The sequence below is a fragment of the Sinohyriopsis cumingii genome, chromosome 5 (assembly GCF_028554795.1).
Source record: "Sinohyriopsis cumingii isolate HCF-2022 chromosome 5, ASM2855479v2, whole genome shotgun sequence".
NCBI classification, from domain to species: domain Eukaryota; kingdom Metazoa; phylum Mollusca; class Bivalvia; order Unionida; family Unionidae; genus Sinohyriopsis; species Sinohyriopsis cumingii.
The window spans coordinates 44505018-44530368 of NC_142965.1; the positions used below are offsets into that span (position 1 = coordinate 44505018).

A 25351-nucleotide genomic window follows, 5' to 3' on the forward strand; every position below is an offset into this window, starting at 1 on the left:
ACCATTTGAAAATTGTTCTTTTTGCATTTTTTGGGACATTCAGATTTGTGCTCTTTTTCCCGATTTCTATGATCTGGCATGGCAAAAGTTTCATACCCATTGGCCCAGAAAAAATTGGGCTTTGTTTTCAGAAGGTTTTCTCACAGGAACATACTTTAATTTGCATTTAAATGTCATAGTCTTGATATAGCAAGTTTGCAAAGTCATGGAAAAGCACAATTTCTGGCTTTTCAGTAAGGCCACCCTCAGTAGTTTTACTCTTTTAGAGTGAACCTAATAAAAAGGATTCTTTTTGTATGATTGTAGTGTTTGCATGTCTTGAATAACAAGGAGCTTGTCTAGCTTTGCAGTAAATGCCACTGTTGTATAGCTTAAAATTATTGTTTTTACTCATCCGAAGTTGATAGTAATTGCATTAACTTTGAAAGGTCATATCTTCACAAGTATTTAACTGATTTACCTGATTTTTTCCCACATTTTATGTTCATATTAAGTTCTTAAGGGTAGTAACAACAGCTTAGTGTTTTTTATTGTATTTGCTGATATCCTAAAAATGCTTGGAATACCTAGTGATAGCCAGACCGTTTTCTATATTGCCAGTGTCCAGGCTAGCCATTTGCTGGGTAAACCAGCCAGCAGTTCAGGACATCCGTATGTTCACTGCTTGTCCACAAGGGAGAGCTAGTGAATCGACTGTCCTTCACACCATTCTCAGATCTGACCATGGAATGGAATGAAATTTAGCTGTCTAATGACTGTTTAGAACATTTATAACGTGTTGGCTACTTCAGAATGCCCTCCACCCTCTACGAGAATTGGTAGATCTCGATGAGGAGGAAGAGGCTTCAGGTTTTGTTCATCAACAATCCCTACCCCCTCCTCTCCACTCTTCATGGATGCACGATCAGACCAAGAGAAGGATGCGTTTCTACAACAGGAGATACAGTTGCTCATCCAAAAAAGGAAAATACTTTTAAGCTTGTGCAAAGGCCACAATCCATGGGGTTTTATGCAAGGGTGTTTCTCTTTCAGAAAGCAAACAGAAAATTGAGACCCATCATCGACAGTGAGTTAAATCTGACTCCTGTTTGATGTGACGAGTATGCAGTCTTGATCAGACCAACGCATATTTTCATATCCCTATCCACCCAATGTCCTGAACATTTGCACCGTTTTGCATACCACAACACATTTTATCAGTTGAAAGTTTTCCCTTTTACCTCAACATTGGCCCTTGAGCTTTTACCAAGATTATGGATTATATCATCACCCTGTTCCGATTGACGTCATCTACAACAATGGCAGTGTACCTAGACAACATTCTCCAAAAAATATGGTAAGTTCTATTCTGACCCAAGGCAGGAACAATCTCCTCTCTATTTTAGATCATCCAGGCTTTCTAGTGAACTGGGAAAAGTAAGACCTCCATCCATCCCAGAACTTTTTCCATCTGGACAATCATGGAATTTTACCAACTGGAATCTGGTGCAACTTCCTACTGTTCGTGTAATCAAATTCATCAAGCTTGTCGAGTCCATTTCCAAAAGGACTTAAATGTCAGTTCTTGTATCTCATCGGTTTACTCAATGGGACTACCCTTTTTATGCAGACATTACAAGCACCATTCAAATGCCCATGATGAAACAGTCAAGATATAACCCAAGGTTCGATCACTTTTGCATCAGTGGTTCAACCCAGGTTGGCTGACCATGGGAATCCCACTGGAGAAGCCCCAAGTGGAAATAACGGGTAGGTACCAATGCCTGTGTGCACAGTTGTGGTGCCCAACTGTTGCTGGCCTTTATTACTGTCAGTGACATGTGGGAGCCAGGGGAACGGCCTTTGCACATCCACATCCTAGAAATGAAGTCTGTCATCTTCTTTCACTTCTGAAAAGATTGACTCGGATGAATAAATGGTCCTCATAAGGTGTGACAACTCTTTGGTGGTGACCTATCTACTCAAAAAGGGAGGCACCAAATCACCTGACCTGCGTGTTCTGATTTGGCAGTTTATGTTTGTGCGACAAACTCCATATCAGTGTACAGATCAGACACTTTCCCAGCAGACTCGATGTTTTGGCTGTCACTTACCCAGAAGAGGTCAAGTCCTTCACACGGAATGGTCTCTCCATCAATCGGTCTTCACTTGAATTTACACACTTAGAAGCACATTTCCAGTTTTACAGCTGTTTTCATTATAATTACTGTATAAAATGTTAGTATTCTGAATTATGCAAGAATGTTGATTAAAACTGCTGTCCAAAGACTGTTACTCATATACAACTCTCTTCTGCATGGGTTCTAAATAAACTCAGATCGATGGGTATAGTTTCATTATTTAACAAATGAACTGCCTGAATCATATGGCAGTTACATATAAATGTATATGTTACCCAGCAGTTACATGTGTATGTGCATGTGTGGTTTTGTATTTTTTTTCTTGAGTGTTCCAAGTGGCTTGTAATAAATGTATGCAAAATCAGAAATTATACCTATGGCTGAGATTCCTTAGTTTGAATGTGTTCTCCACAGGAACTATGACCTCTGTGAGGTCATACCATTATGTGGCCTTTTGACCTTCTAACATCAGTCAGAAGTGACCTATCAAAAGTGGCATTTTTTGTGACTTATTTGCAGCATCTTGACTCACACTTCAGCCAAACAGTTTTATTATCTTATTGATTCATTAGCCTGTTTGTCTGTTCTAAATATACCTTGCCGAAAACTTGAATGTATTTTAAAAAGTTTGGCAGCAGAATTTGTTTATTTTGTCATTAAAGCAGTGAACACAAGCAATCAGAAAACAATAACTAAAGAACAACCTATAGCTTTGTGATTATCATGTTGATTTTTTTGTGTCATATTTTTTATGGAATTTAGTTTCAAGACTGAAGAATGTAAATGAAATTCATTTGTGTATATAATAATGTTTTGTCAAATTATTTCAACAGAATTATGGAAAATTTTCTCAGCATATAGATCTTGACATTCTTCAGCATAAAGCAGATTTGGGTGGCAAGATAGTGTCCATGACAAAGATTGTGGAACAGACAACTTAGGAAGTCAGCAGTAATAGGGAAAAGGAATGAATACTTAATGAAAGATTTCATGATCAAACAAGCAGGTGGTTTATGTATCACCTTGATACAATAAAATTTTACAAGTTTTGTCGTCAATGATGAATGGTTGGCAAATCTTTTCTGTCCTTTTCAGGCACCTCATTCTGTTCACATGAGAGCAGGTGTCAAGTTTGGAGACTCCACATTGAAGGACACAATGATGAAAGATGGTTTGATTGATGCTTTCAATAACTACCACATGGGAATTACAGGTATGATTTTCTTTCACAAATCCAAACTCAGTAACATAATGACGTGATGTGTGTTTGAAGGATGCAGTGGGTGAACCCATTGTGCTAATTTGCATAGGTAGGATCAGGAAGTGGAACAACCCATTATAGGTAAATCAGAGCTGCTAGATGTGTGTACAAGAACAAATATTACATGTTATTGCTTTGAATGAGAATGTTTAAGTCATATATTTATTATATTTTTGACAAGGTTGTGAACAGCAACATTTCTTTGAAGTCTGATTTTACTGCATATACAGAATGCAAAACATGATCATTTATCGGAATAGTTTTCTAGTGTAATTCATTTATGAAGCTGATTTAGGAAGCAATTACTCTCAGAAAAGCCCAACAAAGATAAATATCAGAACTCTTGGTTGATGGAGTTTTACTTTGTGAAGCACACCAGCCAAAAAAAAGATAAGGGAGGGGTACTATTAATTCTTTGCACATAATGCAAACAAAAAACTGATATACATCAACTCGGTTCTGACCAGGATTTACTTAGAGAATCCATCACAGAAGTTTGAACACCAAGATCATTCAGTCCCCAGTGAGTTTAGTGATGAACACTAATGACACTTGCATTACCTTCAGACGCCTTTGAACCCTATTGAATTTATATTCAAATTGTAGCTATAGCAATGTTGTGTGACAGTATTAAAAAAGGAAATTTTGGGCATGTGGAAATTAGAGTCAGAGCTTGTGGAATTTTTCAGTCATGGCTTGCAAGTTAATTTAAGTCAGTGGTCCTGGGCCAGTGTCTAAAAATATTTTTCTTTGAGCACTGAATTAAAAAATGTCTAGTCATTAGAAGAGAAAGATTAAAATTTATATTAATCAGGGAATCACTCTTATGAATGTAAATTTCAAAACAGATTATTTTGGCCAATAAGATTTTAAAAGTAGTATGTAAAGATTTGGAAAATTGAAAAGAAAAAGCTTATAGAAAACATCGAGGCATGATCCAGATAATTAGAATGCCTGAAAAAGATCAAAACTGGAAAAAAATCTCTGTTTAGGGTTAAGAAGTGCACCAAAGATACAAATTTAATTTGACTTTCAGTTTAAATAGATACACAGAAATACTGTAACAAGTTTTAAAAATAATAATTTCATTGATGATAATACAGGTACTTTTTTTAAACAAGAATTCAAAAGTATGGAACACTTATAAAGATTTGTGTAAATCCTGTATTGTGTGGGTTAGAAATTATGTACCAAATATTATGATTTCCAAAAGTGATGTCTTTCTTGGAAATCATAAGTTGATATAATTAATTCTTCATTCTGATCACAAAATAACAAATTTATAGATCACTCTCAGCTTACCCTCACCCATTTTACAAGTTACAAAAGCTGTTTTATCCTACAATGAAATGGAAAAATATTTAGCAAAGTTGTTTCATAAAACGTTTACCTTCTATAAATAAGTGGATCTTTTGCTAAATGTGAACATCTTGTCTCATACTTCAGTTAAACATGTATCTACTGTTGAGTAAGTAATTTTATGTATCACTTCCCAGTCTGAGTAACACCTTAGTTTTCTTTATGCATGTTAAGACTTGTGTATATTCTTCAAATGTGTTGGACTGTTTGAATGTGTGAGAGAGTCTGAGTTTGTACAAAGGTTTTATTTGTATTTATATACTTATATTTATTAATATAGAATGTTTGAATGAAGAGTAAGGACTGCTCAGTAATTATGCATAACTCCTTTAACACTTTGTCTGATGGTTTAAAAGGAAATAGTAAAATCTTGACAGTCAAGTGTCAATAACAACAAAATATTAAAAACTTTAAAAAAAATATAAAATGTTTAAAAATGTAGGGTTGAAATATGCTCTGTAAACTTTATTCTCTCAATGTGTCCAAGATCTTCATGGATGTACAAAATCAGAACTGACATCATAGGTATAGGGAAATACTAGTCTATGGATGTATAAATTCATAGAACTGACATCGTATGTATTGGGAAATACTAGTCCATAGATGTACAAAATCATAGAACTGACATCATAGGTATAGGGAAATACTAGTCCATAGATGTACAAAATCATAGAACTGACATCGTAGGTACAGGGAATACTAGTCCATTGATGTACAAAATCATAGAACTGACATCATAGGTATAGGGCAGTACTAGTCCATGGATGAACAAAATCATAGAACAGACATCGTAGGTATAGAGAAATACTAGTCCATAGATGTACAAAATCATAGAACTGACATCATAGGTATAGGGCAGTACTAGTCCATTGATGTACAAAATCATAGAACTGACATCATAGGTATAGGGAAATACTAGTCTATGGATGTATAAATTCATAGAACTGACATCGTAGGTATTGGGAAATACTAGTCCATAGATGTACAAAATCATAGAACTGACATCATAGGTACAGGGAATACTAGTCCATTGATGTACAAAATTATAGAACTGACATCATAGGTATAGGGCAGTACTAGTCCATGGATGTTACAAAATAATAGAACTGACATCATAGGTATAGGGCAGTACTAGTCCATGGATGTACAAAATCATAGAACTCACATCATAGGTATATGGCAGTACTAGTCCATGGGATCCATGACTGTGAATAATGTATTACATCTTGCTTGAGTATGCATTCTGTATTTAATGAGATATCAGTCTTGATGTGAAAATTGTATGCTATTTTCCAATGTTAATTCAAACCCAGGACCCAAAATGAACCAAATCTCTAATATGTATTTGCAGTCCACTGTGTCACTCATTCAGGAATTGTGTTCAGTTTGCAATTTACCTATACAAATACAATATATTGTAATTGATGTGTTTTTTTTTCTTTCACAAACAGTTCCAAAATAACCAGTGCCTTGACAGTACTGACTGGCACAAACAGTGCCTAAATAACCAATACCTTTATACCTTAACAGCACTGACTGTACAAACAATCCCTAAATAACTTGTACCTTGCTAGCAATGATTGACATAAACAATGCCTAAATAGTACCTTGACAGCACTGACTGATACAAATAGTGCCTAAATAATTAGTACCTTAACAGAAATGACTGACACAAACAATGCCTAAATAATTAATACTTTAACAGTAATAATTGACACAGCGCCTAAATAACTAGTACCTTGATAGCAATAATTGACACAAACAGTACCTAAATAATTAGTACCTTGACATCAATGACTGACACAATACCTAAATAACTAGTACCTTGACAGCACTGACACAAAGAATACCGAAATAACTAGTACCTTGACAGCACTGACTGTACAACCATTGTGTAAATAATTAGTACCTTGCCAGCAATGATTGACATAAACAATGAATAAATAGTACCTAGACAGCACTGAGTGACACAAATAGTGCCTAAATAATTAGTACCTTGATTGAAATGTCTGACACAGACAATGCCTAAATAATTAATACTTTGACAGTAATAATTGACACAAACAGTGCCAAAATAACTAGTAACCTGACAGCAATGATTGACACAAACAGTACCTAAATAACTAGTACCTTGACATCAATGACTGACACAATACCTAAATAACTAGTACCTTGACAGCACTGACTGACAAACAATACCTAAATAACTAGTACCTTGACAGCAGTGACTGACAAACAATACCTAAATAACTAGCACCTTGACAGCACTGACTGACACAAATAACACATAAATAACTAGTACCTTGACAGCACTGACAAAACAGTACCTAAATAACTAGTACCTTGACAGCAATGAATCACTAATTAACAAGTGGTTTTGTGATACTTGTGTTAATAAAACCACAGTAACCTGCATTCAGCAATTTTTCATTTTACTGCTTATCAATGTCTTCGCTTGGGAATCAGACCCTACTGATACGTTTATATCTGCAGATGACACAGCTGCTTAAGCTATTGAGTGTTAATGCTTTATGAAATTGAAACTAAGCTAAATTCTGACATGTTAAGCCTCTCAACTTTGCATAGCAACCAGGGTATGTGCATAAGTTATCCAGAATCCAAGGTTTTATAAATTAGCAATTTTCAGAAGAAAAGGAGAAAGAATACACAGGATCTTTCGGTATACTGCAGAGATGACAACCTTGAATGTGCCACTCATGAAGAACATTTATGAGACTCAGTTGATGACAATCTATCAAGGAATAAAAAATCAACTCTGCATGTAGTATAACATCCTTCAAATTATTTGATTTGAAAAGAATTCATAATTTTTAATGACAATGAAGAATTACTTTTTACAGTTGCCTTTTTTGATACAGTTTTCAGGTTTATTATGATAATGAGACATAAGATTGCAACATAGCAAAGTATGAAATCCATTTACTACTTGTGTCTCCCTCATGTCATGCACGTTGGGTTAGAAATAAAACATTGTACTAAAAATGAACCTCATTACAGCTTATGTAATGATTTATGTATCACAACATTTTTATACCCACACTTTTTGACGAAAAGTTGCGAATTATGTTATTCTGTCTGCTCAGATGCAAGTGAATGAATGAATGAGTTCATGCAAATCCCAAACTATTTATGACAATGACATTATGTTTTAGGATATGATTGGGATGGTCTGTAGATGTGTACAACAATTACATATTTTGACCCATCCCTTTGCAGGAAACCTTGGGAGCTTGGAGTGTAAAGATAAGTCTTCATTTATAATCAGTGGCCGAGATGAGTGGACGGGTATAAAAACTGAAGAAAAAAGCATAAGGATGATGCTCTTTTACTGCTGCTTTCATGCTTTATATCACATGTCATGTCTTTTCAGCTGAAAATGTAGCTAAGCAGTGGAATGTCTCACGTGAAGACCAGGATCAGTTTGCCATGAAATCACAACTTAAATGTGCTGCAGCCCTTCAAGCAGGTCACTTCAGTAGTGAAATTGTCCCGGTTGTAGTACAGACCAGAGCAGGTAACTTGATAATGATGGCAGTAGGGAAATTACCCCAGTTCTAATACAGTCCTTAGCAGGTAACTCGATAAAGATGGCAGTGTAGAAATTACCCCTGTTTTAATACAGACCAGAGCAGGTAGGCTATATTGTTAGCAGTGAGGAAGTTTATTTAGCTCTAGTACAAACCAGGAGAGGTAGCTTGATAATAATGGCGGTGGGGAAATTATCCCTATTTTAATACACAGAAGAATAGATAACTTGATATTGAAGATGGTGATATAGTCAAATCTGTCACTAGCAGCTAGTCATGGGAAAAGGCAAAACTGGCTGTTGCACACAGGTTCATATTTTTAATTTTTTTATTTTAAACAAATACTATGCACTGATTGTTCTCATCATTATTATAGTTCATATTTTTATTTTTATGACTTTGTCAAGATAATTTTATGTGCACTGTACAGTAAAATCATCATTATTGGTAAATGTTGTTCTCTTCCATATTTAGGGGTCCCAGGTGGCTGAGTGGCTTAAAGTGCTTGCCTTAACCAATCACTGTCATTTCAGTGCACTGCATACAAATAAATATATATATATACAGCATATTCCACTGTCCTTTCTTTGTACCATCTATTACTCATCCACACCAAAAGACAGTGACCCAGGTGTTATAATGCATAATTCTTCTCATATATTGGTATGAAACAGCTTCCTACTGTGACTTCATATGTAAAATTTGATGAAACGGAGTTCAAAAGTCATTGTAATTGAAATAATTGTGCATCTGTTTTTTTGACTCACTCCCAGAAGTCAAGGTGACACTGATCTTGTAATGGATTACTCCAAGGGCACCATGACAAAGTCAGTGAACAGTTCAGGATGACATGTGGTAGTGGACAGATGGATAGACAAGGTATCACAGTATCCCCAGATAAAGTGGAGACAACAAGAACAAGAACAACAATACTACTACTACTACTAATAATAATACTTTTTTATCATCTCTGCCTTAGAAGGATGTATGATTCATTAACTTCTAAAGTTGTTTAGTGGTTTAAAAGCAACATATCAAGAATTCTGCACACTTCAAAATATTTTCTTTATAAATTAATTATTTGTCTGGATTTTCAAAGGCAAACAAGAAGTCAGACAAGACGAGTTTCCACGACCTGATTCAACAATTGAAGGTTTGCGAAAACTTCAGCCGGCATTTATCAAGGATGGATCAGGAACTGTGACAGCTGGAAATGCATCAGGTAGTGCAACACAGTTAAACACATATAAACATTAAAATAAGTGATTTTTGTTTCATTTCATGTTTGTATAAGCTTTCCACAAGTTGGAGGATATTTATGATGATGTTATCCATCTGTTGCCAATTTCATTTCTGCACAATAACTTGAATTCTCCATCTAAAGTTACCAATCGATGTACTTAGAGTAAAGAAGAACCCTTATATTTTAAGGTCATGAGGTCAAATATCAGGGTCATCAATTGAATGAGGAAAATAGTTTCCATGTTATTAATTGAGTTTTCCATAATCTACAGTTATGAGACTTTGTAGATGGCTTGCACTTGAAGTAATGAAGAAGCTTATTGATTTGGAGTTGATGGATAAAGTCGCTGTGACAGAAAGAAGAAAAATAGATTTTGCACAGTAGCTCAAGTTCTCCACCATACGCAGTTACCAAGTTTGTGAATGACTTGCAGTTGGAGTAAGAATAAATACTATTGATTTTGGGGTCAAATGTCTAGGTAATTGGAAAATGCATTCTACATAAAAACTCCAGTTCTGCACAATGTACAGTTAACAAATTTTATGGATGGCTTGCTCATAGGTTAATAAAGAAGCTTATTGATTTTGGGATCAAAAGGTCAGAGGTAAAGGCCACTGACTGAAAGAAGAAAAGTAGTTTTTTTATGCATTCTTTGCCATATACAGTTACCAAACTTGCGAATAGCTTGAACTTGGGATAAAGATTTCAGGGTCAAAATGATTAAGGTCATGGTCACTGTTGCTAAAAGAAGCAATTTATTTCCATACAGTACCAATATTCTTCACATATACAGTTACCAATCTTTGTGTACAGTTTGAACGTGCAGTAAGGAAGAACAAATGGTCCAAGGTCAGTTCACTGACTGAAAGGAGAAAATGGTTTCCACACAATAATTCAGTTGCTTCACAATCTACAGTTACCAAACATAATGGATAACTTGTACATGGTATTAGAAAGAAGCATGTAGTTATTGCAGTCAAAGGGGTCAGGATCAAGGTCACTGATTAAAAGAAGATACATGGTTTCTGCTTCCAATAGATCTATATCACACTCCTGGATAAAACATTGTGGATAACTTGCATGGGGGAGGGGGCAGGGAAGAGACCATTTGATTGAGGAGGGGGTCAAACAGTCACATGTTAAGGATATTGTAGCTAAAAGAAAAATTAGTCTTGCTGAATAACTTTTGTTCTCAAGTAACTAATTTTGTGGATTATTTGCACTTAGGGTAATAAAACAGTCTATCCTGGGACCTATAGGTCAGAGGTTACAGTCATGGTAAGTCTGATTAGAAAATAATGGTTTCAGCGCATTCAATTTAGTTCTAGACTGCATACCTTGACCAGAAGTTGTGGTCATAGAAACCTATTGATCAGGCACCAGAGAGACATATTCACTACATGTGCCTACATATAGGACTATCAAACATGGGACAAGCACATAATGAATCCTTAATGTGCCCTTCAAGTTACTTTTTTTAAGAAATGTTTTCACAGTTATAAAGAATGATTGTTTAAAAAAAAAAAGAGAAGATAAAAATATTGTCATCCACACACAGCTTCATGGGCTAGTAGCTCACTTTCTTATTTGAAGCTATGCCAAATTTTGATTTTGAACATTTTAGGAACAAAATTTCTTTAAAAGCAAGATATTTGCCATTTTGTATACATGAGCCCAGTTCAAAATTTAATTCAGTTTAACTGTATCTTTCATTTTCTCCAAATCTCTTCCAACTTATGGATTAATGTTGACTATCTGTCTGTCTTTCCACTCATCTGTCTGGCATCAACACTCAGGTTATGTTTTGTTGGCTTGTGTTTAGGTCATTTTCTCTGACACTGGCACTTGTAAACTCATATGTTCTTGTTTATATGTATCACATAGAGTACTGGACCATTCATTGAAATGTATGTCACTGAGCTATATTTTATCATCAATTGATTTGGGTAACCTCTGGCATATAGCTTATATTTTCAAACATCATTTACAATCTGGACATACCACCTTTGGCCATTTTTGGGGGTATACAATTTGACAGTTTTGAATCTTTTATGGATATTGGTGAACAAAATTTTTATTTTTCTTTTCCTTCATTTTACTTTGACCAGGATCACCTCACATGTGAAATTTTTACACATACATTATGTTTTTTTTTTTTTATACAGCATATATGATAATTGTTTGTACTTATATAAAAAGCTTATCTTTATACTATGTCGTCTCTGAAAAACTGCAAACCACTTTCATTTTTGTTGAATTGCTTTCAAATGTTAATGATTTTTCTTATTGTAGTTCTTTTTTATGGTAATTTTTTGTTTATCTAATAAATAGGCAGCATAGTATTTTAAAGCCATTTGCCCATTGGGCAAATGGGATACAGACTTGCCTAAATGCAAGTTGTCATTGACAGTCATGCAACTTGTAGCATCCAACCATGAGATAAGAAACTTTTAAAATCCAGTATTCACTGGTAGATTATTACAGTCTGTAGAATTGTACCATTCTGACAGACTGAGAAAGCATATTTGCACAATGTATATTGTATTACATATAATCAATGTGTTGTGCAATAAAAACTAAATTCAGGGTTAGGAGGTTGGATGTGATTGAGATGAGTTTATCACAGGCCCCATTATCTTGACAAACTGTTGCTGAGAGGAGTCAGATACAGACCCTGTTCAAGAAGCATTCACAGTATTCCGATGGACTTTGGTAAAAAACATTGTTGCTTATATCTAACTGTGCATTTTATTGGTTTTGTTTCACTTGCACCATTTTAGAGTTCTAGTTCTTATCGATCATCTTAATTTCTTTTCATGGAATGTTGCATGTAATCAGGATAGTTGTAGAACCATTTAATGCGTTCTGTTGGATTTTGATGTGAAAATTCTTTCTTTGACCTAAATGTGCCTTTTTGGGGTTTTTGTTTTGACTACTCCAATTTGGTCAAAATTATGGACCTTTTTGATCAGCTTCTTATCTTAACACTGGCAATTACTTATGTTGATGATACCTTAAAAGAGCTGGATTCAAGTATTCTACATTATTATTTAGAGGAATCACAGCTTCTGAATGCCTATTTTCTAAAAAATTTGGTTTTCCTTGATTTATTCTTTTCTTTATGGCCCTAGTGAGCCAGTTGTTGTGAATAGATCATATGGAATGCACCCATGGCTAAGAACTCTAGTTTATCAACCTTGTCACCTTTAAAAAATATTATGCAAGTATTCCCATTACAGAAATGATTCAGCACAGTTTACATTTGATACATTCATTCTTAAAATGAATTGTTATGTCATGAATATGGGTACTGTACTTGATTTGTGAAAATTTAATTGTGCAATAAAATTATGATTTAAAAAAGTGTCTTAAATTATCAACTGATGTTACTTTTTCGGTTTTTGCCCATACAGTGATATAAAATTAAACATAATCTGCCTTTTGTATTTCATTCTTCCTATTATATAGTCCGTACCAAATTTTGCCACCCCTTTTCTCTCCCTAGGGATAAATGATGGTGCAGCAGTGGTGGTGTTGATGAGCAGAGATGATGCAGAACAAAATGGGATCACTCCCTTAGCCAGAATTGTTTCCTGGGCCCAGGCAGGAGTTGACCCATCAGTCATGGGGACAGGGCCAATACCTGCTACTAAAAGAGCTGTAAGAATCTTGTCTTACATTCATACTTTGAAGTATGAAATTGAGAAATTGGTCAAAACACTAGCATGAAATATCTCCAACAACCAATGATAATTGGATGAAATGTTAAGGTCTAGATACTATTCTCCTATAGAATAGTCCTGAAAAAATTGAAAGTTTTTGCTTGCATGGAGTTAGGATTTCTAACTTTTGAGTTTTGAGTAAAATTCTGAGTCTTTTAATTGAAAAATATATGGAATCCCATGATTCTAATATTTTATGCATATAGGTTAATGTCTACTTTGTCTACTGATGGTTGTTGTACATGGAGTATATGTATATTGTTGAAATTTCTTATCATGATGAAGGAGCCAAAGTTAAAAGAATCCTGACTGTTCAAGTCAAAGTTACAGAAGATACAAAAGTTTTGGATGTTTAGCTTAAGATTTATTTTTGTTTGCTCAAAATGTTTTGAATATACTGGGCCAGAACTTTGCATGGTTTGTTTTATGACCAAGAATGTATGACTCCCTCCTGGATTGATGACAGAAACCAGTTCATTGTAAGTTCACCCATAATAAAGCACCTCAGTATACTGCTGCCCTTCTTATAACATAGTTAATAGATTTCATTAAATTGGTTAAATTCCTTTCTTTTTAATGTCATTGTAGCAAAGAGTGGTGACTAATAAAGCTCTTCAATTTGTTTTAATATCAGAAAATATAATTTAAAATAACCGATAGTTTGAAAAGTTGGAGTAATTGAAATTTTATATATCAAGTATGACAAAAATTGATCCAACCTGCAGTATGAAATGACATACCATGTTATCTGGCTACATTAAAAATAGCACATGAAAATATGAACTATTAGCAAAAGTTAACCAGCATCATTGGTCTCTAAGTTACAGATGAAATTCTTTCCTTTCATTTAATTTTAGTCTTATCTCTTCCCCAGAAACCAAAATTGCCCAGATTTGATGAAATGCAGAATTATAGTTTTGGCATTATTCCTGATTAGAGTCACTATATATCTTACATTTTAGTCGTTTTTATAGGATTCTTAATCACATGTTGTCCACATTAGGTAACATTTACATAACTAACTCAGTTGATAGTCCTGCATTGACTTTAGGTAATTATATAAAGGATAAGGAGATCAGAAGTAAGGTTGGATGACTTGTCAGAAAGGTCTTTTGTTGACCAAACAGGTTCAGTGTGACACTAATCTTATAATGAGTATCATAAATATGGTAGTGTATTGGAGGCTTAGCACCTCTGGTGGGGGAACATTTGTGCCCCTTCAGGGGTAGCCTATCCACTTTTGGTCTCCACATGTACCCAGTTCTCACATGTGGCTCCAAGAAGCTGTAACATGCAAAGTGGCCACACCCTGATAAACAGCTTTGACTGGTGGACTAAACCAGGTGAGGGTAGCCGATGAGACTTAAAACCCTCGCTTAGTTAGGGCTTGTCTACCCAAGCATGTGATGACTGGATTTGGCGGACTATGCAGAGGAAACTGAGGGCTTGTTCAGTGGGCAGGAAGGCAGTTCCCAGCAATGCTTTGTGAAGCGCATAGAGCATGACAAGGCATATAAGTAGTCTTGGGTCATCTGCGACATCCGATTCCATCTCAAGCCATCTTGACCTTATCTTGCCACTGGATCCACATGGTCTTGGATGAAAGAGAGTGAGGTTGATGACAAGCAAAGTCATTGTGGAAGTCACTTTCGTCATCCTTCTCCTCAAAGTCTTGTGGCAACAATTAAGCAATGTGGGTACACTGGCAGCTGTAGCCGCAAACTGCACACAGGTGGCTCTAGGCCATATGGTCATTCTTCACTGGCACTTAGCAGCAGTAGAGTTTAGTAGCTCCCTGAGTAACTGAGCAGCCCTTTTTAGTATTTGCACTGCTCACCTATGTGGCATGAGGAAGGGGCTAGACAAGATGCCAATAAAATTGCCTGCTCCATATTTCCCGAGGCAGCTAACATTAGCAGTAAAAACACAACAAAAAAGAAAAGATGAATATCATTCCTCTTACCCTCAACACATGGAACGTCTGCACACTTTTGGACAGAAATGATGTTGACAGATCTAAGAGGAGAACTGCCCTGATTGGCAGAGAGCTAGCCAGATACAACATTGACATTGCAGCCTTGAGTGAAACCTGCCTTGTGGGAGAGGGTGAACTTTGTGAAGGGGTGCTGGCTACATCTTCTTCTGGAGTGGAAGAGGAAGTGAGGAGCAACATGAGGCTGGAGTCGGCTTTGCAGTGAAGTTAGCAAGCTATCTGGACTTCCAAAGGGTGTAAATGACAGCTTATGACCATGAAACTCCCCCAGTTGAATGGAACGTGTGCACACTTTTGGACAGAAATGATGCTGACAGACCTCAGAGGAGAACTGTCCTGATTGGCAGAGAGTTACCCAGATACAACATTGACATTGCAGCCTTGAGTGAAACCTGCCTTGTGGGAGAGGGTGAACTTTGTGAAATTGGTTCTGGAGTGGATGAGGAATTGAGGAGCCACATGAGCCTCGAGTTGGCTTTGCCATGAAGTTAGTGTTTGTTAGCAAGCTAGCTGGACTCCCAAAGACTGTGGACAAGAGGCTTATGATCATGAAATATCTCCCTGTTGAATGGAAGAAGGCATATCGTGATTGTCAGTGCATACTCTCCAATCAGGATCAGTCCAGAAAAAGTAAAGGACAAATTTTATGAAGAACTACACTCTATCATAATCTCTGTACAAGCTTATCATCCTTGGTGACCTGATCCCAAGAGTTGGCTCTGACAACATCTCTTGGGAAGGGGTCTTTGGAAAGTATGGCATTGGCTACTAAAACAGCAATGGTCTTCTATTTCTTCAGACTTGCACAAAGCAAGAGCTGCTCAACGTCCACACTGTCTTTCACCACCCAACCCACAACAGGACAACATGGATGCATCACCAATCTAAGCAGTGGCATCTCATCAACTATGTGATAGTTAGGAAGAGGGACAGGCCAGATGGATGGGTGACTAATTCCATGTGTGGTGCAGAAAGTTGGACTGACCACTGCCTTGTAGTCTCCAAGCTAAAAATTCATATCTGTCCTTAGAGACACCCACATGGCAAGAAAATTCCAGAATGGCTGAACATTGTCAAGCTGAAGAACTCCCAACTCCAAAACAACCTTTCTCAGCACTCTAAAAAACTGTCTTTAATCCCCTCCTCTGGATATCCAGAATGTTTAAGCAGACTGGTTGACCATTAGAGAGCTGGTCTACAACAGCACTACAGAGATCTAAGGGCCCTTCTCCAGAAAAAAAAGGACTGGTTTCATGAGAATTGCGATAACATCAACCAGTTCTTGGCTGAAAAACATCACCTCCACAATGCATACCTAAATGATCCAATACAGGGTGCCCATCATTGTAACTGCTCTTTTAAACATGATTGAAGCAAGATCATATCAGCTATGAAATCGTTGCTAAGTAAAATTAAAATGTTATTAGATCTAGTGGAAAATGGTCAAAACCAGATGGGCTTCAAAAATCTATGTATCTTTGGTGAGTTGCAAGAGAGGTAATTTTGGTCATGGTGTTAATTATATGCAACTTTGTTGACTAAATAACATTGTCCATGTTATATAGGTGTCCACTATGTAAAGGCAGATTACACTGTAGTGTAGGTAACTCAATTCTTTTATAATAGTTTTCAGAGGAATGAAGTGCCATAAAACAACACATACACATACATGTAACCTATGTTGGAGGAAATAATGTACTACAGAGAGATCATGATTTAGAATTGATAGAAGATTTATATGTAGTCAGATTAGTATCAGATGATTCAGTTAACATTATGAAATAGCTTAAGTATTTCAGACAAAAAGAGAAATAAAAAAATAACTGTAACATGAATGGGAAAGGTTTTGTCAAATTAAATGTAACACAGGTAGAGTTTAACACCTGAGGTATTGACATAGCAGATTAGTTCACATAAACTTGCAGTGATATTGACCATGGGCAGCTGCAGATCCTTGCAGACACCAGAAGCCATGATTGATCATAGGAATGGAAATTGAAATACACCTAAAATTAAGAGAGACAGTATGGTTTATTTCACGTCTACATAACAAAATTTGTATTTATGTGGATGAAAAATTTGTACCTGTTAAATTTGGATATAAATGACCAAAATGCCAGAAACTAAGATGTTTATTTAAAGTGCACACTATAGACGGCAAGGTAATGAGCCTGAGGTTCACATCAAATGGATGGATCTCATCCCTCTTTATGGCAGAGTTATTGCCCTTTTCAATCAACTTTTATGTCATAACATTAAAAGTTGCATGTTAGGACCTGGTCATGATCCATAACAGTACCTATGTTATATGAGGGATGGTGATATACTGTTTTTCTAAATTATTTGTGAAACAGGACCACTGTGTGAATTTGTGCTCTGATTTCCTTTCTCTTCATGTACTCCATCTTCGTTTACATTTTGCTTCTAAGCGGAGCCATTGATCACCCTGTCACTTTGTTTTAGTACTTGTTTGAGTTTGGATTTATATTCCAAACCTTAGATGCAGATAAAAATTTTAACAAGATGCTTACTGCATAATCTGTTCTATGATAAGTTACTTTTGCATATGGAATAGAACATACACACATACATACATACATACATACATACATACTGTTGAAAGAAACCCTCCCTACCTCCTCTAATTTTAAACACATTTTTTTTCTGCCTTAACTGTAACAATTTTGCTTTACTGTTGAATTTCCCCATTATTCTTTACTATTACAACTCTTGATGATAGAGTTTAAATCCAAATACACACTAATCCCCCTCCACCTTTCATGCTTGTAACCATGAGGTTTTACATTATCTTGCTGATCTGTTTTCTATATTTGGGGTTTTGTTATCTGTAGCGATGGAATGGAGGATGGCTTACATAAGGGGTGGCCACAAAAGATTTTAACCTTAATGCATACATTGTTTGTTATAAATATTACCATAATGGGCATATTGTGCAGTATAAATCATGTCATTATGTATACATGGTACAATATAAATTGTAATAGATATATATATATATATATATATATATATATATATATATATATATATATATATATATATATATATAAAACAGTATAAATCTTAAATGATAAGAAATGTAGTCAAATATAAAAATTTTTTTATATCTTTGCCGTCATATTTTTATTGCTGTTTCAGTTGGAGAAAGCAGGCTGGAGTATCAGTGATGTGGATCTATTTGAAATAAATGAAGCTTTTGCTGCTCAGTCTGTGGCAGTCATTCGTGAACTGGGGTTGGATCCTTCCAAGGTAGTACGTCGTGTAATTTTAAATTCATACATCATCTCAATTTGACATTGTCCCCAAATAAATTTTTTTAACTTCCATGAAATAAGAGACAGAAATGTAAATTTGAAAGTTTATGCCCTGATGCTGCCTGTTCAAAAGCAGAGGTTTAATTCAAGATTGCATTAATTCTTTTGAAATGCTGAGTTTTGAAAAGTTAAGTCGAGTGTAAACTCATTTCGTTTATTGAAAGCATGATCAGGCCCAGTATTCTCAAAATGCTTTGAGCACCAAACTTAAACTCAGAATTTGACAGTTATTCAAAATAAAGATTGTTTATTATTTATTTAATAGTGAGATACTGCAATATACCAGAGGGAGGCAAATTATGTTGCAGTGGCAATGCCACTTTTATTGACACAGTTGTGATATCACTTTTTTAACTACTTTCTTTTTCCATTTAAGTATATCTGCCCATCTTTGTTATTCAGACCCATGTTGCCATATTTTAGCCTCTTTAATTTTTCTTCTTCTGTACCTTCTCTCTTACTCACCTTCCCTTCCTCTCTAACTCCCTCCTCTCCAACTCCCTACATATCTTAGAATGTGTCAATTGTAGGCTTGTGTACATTTATGCAATATATGAGGTGCTGTCAAGAAATGCCTGAAAATGAGCTCCAGCTAGCAAAAAGTAGACTTCAAATATTCACTTTCAGTATCAAATATATTACCCAAGAATTCCTTCTGATACCTCCAGAATCCAGCCCACCCATGAACTTGAAAATTGAAAAGTATCTCTGCCTTATTTTGTGGAGACAAAAGGAAATAAGTTACAGATTACCTCCCCTTACCTACTAGTGGTGCTTTATATACTGGCTTTTGTCAGTTTTAATTTTGCTTCAGGCCATATAGAGTCTTCCTTGGATTTTTATTTTTTTAATAACCATCCAACAATCTTTGGTGGGACAGTAAGTCTGTCATGTTATGTGGTGTGTACTACATTTTTTGTTGCGGTGGGATGAAATTTTAGATATTTTGTGCAAATTAGTTTCCACTTCATATGTCATGTGTTTAAACTGGTATTGCAATATTGCAGCTAAGTAGTATCACAGCTCAGCTGTTCTTGCTCGTATGTTTGCCTGGATGCACATGTTATCTCATTCTAATATATTTATAATATATTATCAGTATATATTTCATTATCATTGTATTGTATTCTTGCAAATTCAATTGGTAACTGTTTTCTTTTTCCATTTGCATACTGTTGTTGATTTAGTATGTCCAACAGAAATATACATTCATTTTTAATAGTTGATAGCCATAGAAATTTATTTTATCCTACCCTCTATGGAATGACTCCCACCAACAGTTACAAATACAACATACAAAGTTAAGGCTTTGGTTGATAGGGACGAAGACGAAGTACATCAGTCCTTCAGAGTTCTACCCCAGTCTTTAAAGATTGCAGAAACAGCAAGTCACGTATAAGAAAAAAAATCAGCAATCCTTATATATAATGTGACCTTTTTCCAGCAAGTCAACTTTTGAAGAAAAAAAAGAGAAAAAAAAGAACTAACAAAAAAAAAGCAAGAAACACCAGGCAAATGCAACAAGAAACCAGCGATGTGAAGCAACCAGGACCATTCCCGAGCTCTCCTTCCCATTAATGACAGCCAGCCATTCAAGTGTAAGGGACGTTGATGGACCCACAGATTGAGGCCAAACTATCAGGGTTCCTTGAACCCATAAAAGCCTGGGGAAGGTGGCACCATCCCCTTCCCCAGGAACAACTAGCAGGCTGCGGTGCAGTCAGAAAAAAGTGGTACATGAACAATTGTGCACACGCCACTATAATTAAACTCAACAACAACAACCTTTTCTCTGTATTGGTACAGGTTGCACAGTAACACCTATCATATGGATGTGCCTTGTCTTGACAAAGATTTCACTGCCATAAATATGTTGTGCCTTCTGTATCACGAGGTGTACAGACAAGTTTTCAATACCACTTCAAAACTTGTACAGAATGTAGTTTCTATTTCCTTTCTGTTGGATTTGGCCTCTTTCACAGTGTACCACTTGGCAGAGAAGACTGCAAACAATCATGCTTGAGATGCAGTCAGTGGCATCTCCAAAGTCAGTAATAGGGTGGCCCATCATGCTATGGCCAGGGCCTTAAAAGCTTCCTCTAACCTAGATCTAATATGAAGGGATGCTAGAGTAGAGTGCACTCTTCATCACTAAAATACCATGCCATCGAGCAACTTTGTACTCTCTTCCTTTTGGGTCCCCGCTCGTGTTGGTGGAACATATAGAGGAAATTAAAAAAGTCAGCACAAGAGTTGCCTCTTCATTTGCCTATACAGATCCGTTCTTGGCTTGCTCTTGTCATGAGTAGCCTCAGATGGATGACAGGTGTAAGAGATCTGATAAAGGTTATACTTAGACATGACATCCTTATAGAGGCAGAGCAAGCAATAGGGAATCATCTCACCCTAGCTCTTGCAGACAGGCAGGAAGGAGAGAGGAAACGCCCAACTTAACTTATTTTCTCTACCACCCTCTGTCAACCATCCGGTGGGTGCCGAGCTCCTTGTTCAATGGTTCATGGAATAATTTATTCCCTCACAATGACTGGTTGATACAATTGGTTTTGGAGGTGCTCAGCATCTTGTTCAGCCACCCCTCTTGTCAGCCCACTTCATGATTGAGACTCTGACTGACACCATGAAGGCTGACATATTTCAGAAGGAGATAAAGACATTGGTTGACAAAAGGGCAGTAGAGATCATTCTTAAAATGGCATGCCCAGTCTGTTCTTGGTATAGAAAGCCAACTGGAAATTTTGCCTCATTATATATTTAAACATTCTCAATGTGTGCATAAAAGCCTCAAGTTTAAAATAGAATTAACAAGGTCTGCCTGTTTGTCCATATAACCTAATGAATAAACAACAAGTGTAGACCCATCCAATGCTTACTTCCATGAAACATCAAGAAAATACGTGCATTTCTCCTACAGGGGAGCATTGTACAACTTTTGTGCCCTACCTTTTGGCATCAACTACAGACCTTGGGCTCTTACTCGTTCATTGAACTCTGTCATCACCCCTTTCTGCAATACATCCTCATCCAGGATGTCAGCATGCCTACAGAAACACTTAATAACTTGATTCAGCATTTTTTCCTTTCCAACATTTCATTCATGTGGGTTAGTTCCTCATCCATGTGAACCTTGTCCATCTTCCTCTTAAACACATCAACTTTATTGTCCTGCATCAGAAATTGCCTATTCCAAGAACTTTATCATGGCAAGAGATTTATTTATCTCCTCTGCCTCTTCATTGCAGCAATGGATCTCATAAATATCATATGCCACTACATGCACCCTTTGCAGCTAGCCATCCTCTCTCAGTGGCATCCAATTTCCTGTCTGTTAGACCAGCAGATAAAGATCTCAACAGAAATCAGGCATTTTCTGATTCAATGGTCGAACAGAGAATGGCTTGCATCAGGAATTCCATTGGAAGCCATATAATCACAGATGTACACTTGTCAGGTTGGGTGGCCCATTGCTACCAGACATCAGGATGGTCAATGGCAAGTGGACACAATAGGAGAGAACCCTTCATAATCCCCAAAGCATCCTGTGCTTAGCAGGGCTGTCTTGATTCAGAAAAGTCCGAATAATGTTGGACAATTAGTGGTGAAATACCTTATAAAAAAGGGTTGAATGAAGTCACCACTACTTTTCAATTTGATATTGGACTAAATTCGTTGGTGGTTCCCACTTTAAATAAGCATGACACCTTCTGGGCAGGCTCTATGTTCTATCAAGGAGGGGACAGCTACTGCACACAGAGTGGTCCCTCCATTCATCTATCTTCTATTGAGTTTGCACTTGTAGGGTCAACCGATGGTAGACCTGTTTGCAACAAGGTGGAACAACAAGCTGCTCACCTTCATCTCCCCATTCCTGAATGGATGGGCAGTCAGTGCCCTTTCAGTCAGCTGGGAGAGAAACTTGGCCTCATCCCTCCAGCAGTTATAATTCCTAAATTAATCCAGAAAATGAGGGTCACAGATTGCAAAATAATCATGATTGCCCCTAAACCTTTGTTCACTGTCCTTTTGAAAAAACTATAATACAAGATGTGCTTCCCGAAAGCTTTGGCTTTGGCATCAAGAGTGTGTTCCATGTTCTGTCCATGGATCCAAACTGCCTACATTTTCATTCTGATGGTTCATTTGTTTTAATGACAGGGCCAGGTTTCATCTCTAAGAGCAGGTTTCTACTGGTAACTAGAAAATTATTTTACTGCAGTTCTTGTCGATCAATCCTTAAAGAGATGCACGGTTATAGTACCTGATACATGTTCTATGATTTTTTTGGAAATGCATGATGTCCATCTGGTCTGGATGACAGGCTTACCTAAATGGGACATAACCCCACAAGCATTATCATACCGGCGAAAGGAATACAGCTAGTCAGATACTCAGATCTGTCACAGGAACAGGCATGTCTGATGAGTATTTTGGCTCAAAAAATACAGGCTATTTCTATGAGCCTTGCCTTTCAACACTATGTCTCAATTCAAGATCAGGCTGTTGTCATGCCCAGTCCACTTTGTCCTCATTCTGTTTGTATGACATGGCTTCACAGCACACAGAGTTGAATCCAATTGGTCCTATGGTTGCTGCCCAGACAGTCATCAGACCATGCCACTCATGACTCAACTGCATTCTTGGGTAGTACCTATCAACTTTCATTGGATTTGACTGAGATAATCCATTTTTTTTAATTAATTATCAAGTGAGGGATTCCATAGGGTAGTCCCATGCACATGTATGTACACTTATGTTCAGATACGTCAACTGTGGTTAGGAGAGGCTTATCCTTTAAAAATAGAGAGATCTTTTTACCCTACGGGGTGCTTTGAGGTAGAGGCTGGATGCTCGGCATTTCCTCCTCCTCTTACCTATTATTATAACATTAATGTGATTGGGTAAAGTTATGCATTTTATGGAGAAAGGAAGTTTTATAGTAAACTGTTTCTCTGAAAATAGTTATCCAACCACATTACTATAAATCCTTCCTACCCTTCAGTGCCAACATCCTGTCTCAGACAGTGCTCCAGTTGAAACAAATGATATGTGGTGTACAGAGTGCCACATAAGGGAGGTAATCTGTAAGGGTACTTCCCTTGTCTATAGAAAGTATAGATGGAGAAACGTTTATGTTAGGGTTGCATTCTGGAGTTAGCAGAAGTAATCCACAATGTTATAGTAAATATCACAGGGGTCATTAAGTGCATTTACTGATATAAATGTAAAAATTAATTTTGGTTTTAAAATTTAGTCATAAATTAGTTCTAACTTAGTTCATTCAGTCATTATTTTTGAGTGATCTGCACAGTAATTGTCATAACAAAATTTCCAGATGAAAATTGATCACTATGGACTATTATAGTAGCAGTTCAGCATTAGACTGGGTCAAGAAAGTTTATACTGGATGCAACTATTATTTGTGCAGGGGGAATCAATGTACAGTCATGTGAACAAGCAGTTTCATCCATTTTCATTTATCTCCCATGTTCAACTATGAATGGGGTAGAGCTATGACATACTGTTATGTATTTCTAATTTAATTTATATTTGAATTAATCTAATTCTTTGTTTTTAAGTTTTCAATTTTTTTTATTCCATTATATGTTATTGTAATGTAATTTTATTTACTGGATTTGGCATTGTCCAGAAATTTAATTCAGTTATAAACAACTTGTTAGAGACATTGTATCTAATGCTGACCCAGTTCCTGACCTTGATTCAGAACCAGTAAGAGTTGTAGTAAACAACTTTTTTATAAAAAAAAAAGTTATTTCTTTCTCAGAGTAAGATTCTTAAAGTCTAATCAAGGCCATATCTGGTCTATGTGTCAAAAAACAGGTATCAATTACGTTTTTCCAGAGGATAGACCCACATCCAGGCATCTGTTTTGCGTTGTAGCTAGATTTATTATTGAGGTTTTGAGAACTATAGCCATTAGTGCCTTAACATTTGAGAAGATAAAAAATGTTTTATGTTGTGACCAGTTTTGGGCTATTTATTTTGTTTTCTTCAATTTATTTGGATTTCAATTTTGTTTTTCCTGGAAATACTAGTGCTCTAAATTAATTCTTGGACAAAGAAATTTATCGAAATTTACACAGAATTCAAAAACTGGAATATTATTTTCTGTGATTCAACAAATGAACTGTTGACACATCAGTATGATACTGACCACAGCATATGACATCACATTCCATTTTGGATTTCAGTGGGGTTCAAACTTAATTTTCATTTGGACTTTTTATTACTAGGACTTTTATTTTTTAATTCTTGGATTATTTTTGGAATTGATTCGTAAAACCATAAGTTCTTTTTCTCATTTTTACCTTGTTTTTCTAGGGAAATAAATTATTTGTTAAATTTTATAAGGCTTGTTGTCTTCACTTTTTACTTGTTATGTTTTGTAAGAGCCTAAACATGTAATAATACATTTTTATGACATTTCTTCAAAATTATATTTTAGCATCATTCAAAATGTAACTAAAATAAATCCGAGTGGACAGTTGTGTTTCTGCTGTCTTTTACGTTTATGAAGAAGATATTTATATGGGAAATATAGGTATTATTTTATATGAATTGAAATATGAGACATGACTTACCATAGATAGGAAATATTTGAAGTTACATAATTGCTCTAGTTTATTGGACTTGTTTGTCTCTTTTTTTTTTCTGCCTGTCTTTTCCCAGGTTTTGTTCATAAATGATGCCATTGTTTTGTCTCTCTTTGTTTGTAGTACAACTTCATCCTAATA

At 36.0% G+C, this 25351-nt stretch overlaps 1 protein-coding gene across 1 annotated transcript in view; it reads left to right on the forward strand.

Moving 5' to 3' along the window:
* The window catches only part of LOC149799049 (acetyl-CoA acetyltransferase, cytosolic-like), a 59192-nt gene that overhangs the window by 31864 nt on the left and 1977 nt on the right, over positions 1-25351 (forward strand). Inside the window, exons 4-8 of the mRNA XM_089958021.1 lie at positions 3216-3333; positions 8132-8275; positions 9388-9510; positions 13037-13191; positions 18406-18516. Coding sequence (XP_089814147.1) covers positions 3216-3333; positions 8132-8275; positions 9388-9510; positions 13037-13191; positions 18406-18516 — 651 coding nt within the window. The remainder of the gene's footprint in view (positions 1-3215; positions 3334-8131; positions 8276-9387; positions 9511-13036; positions 13192-18405; positions 18517-25351) is intronic.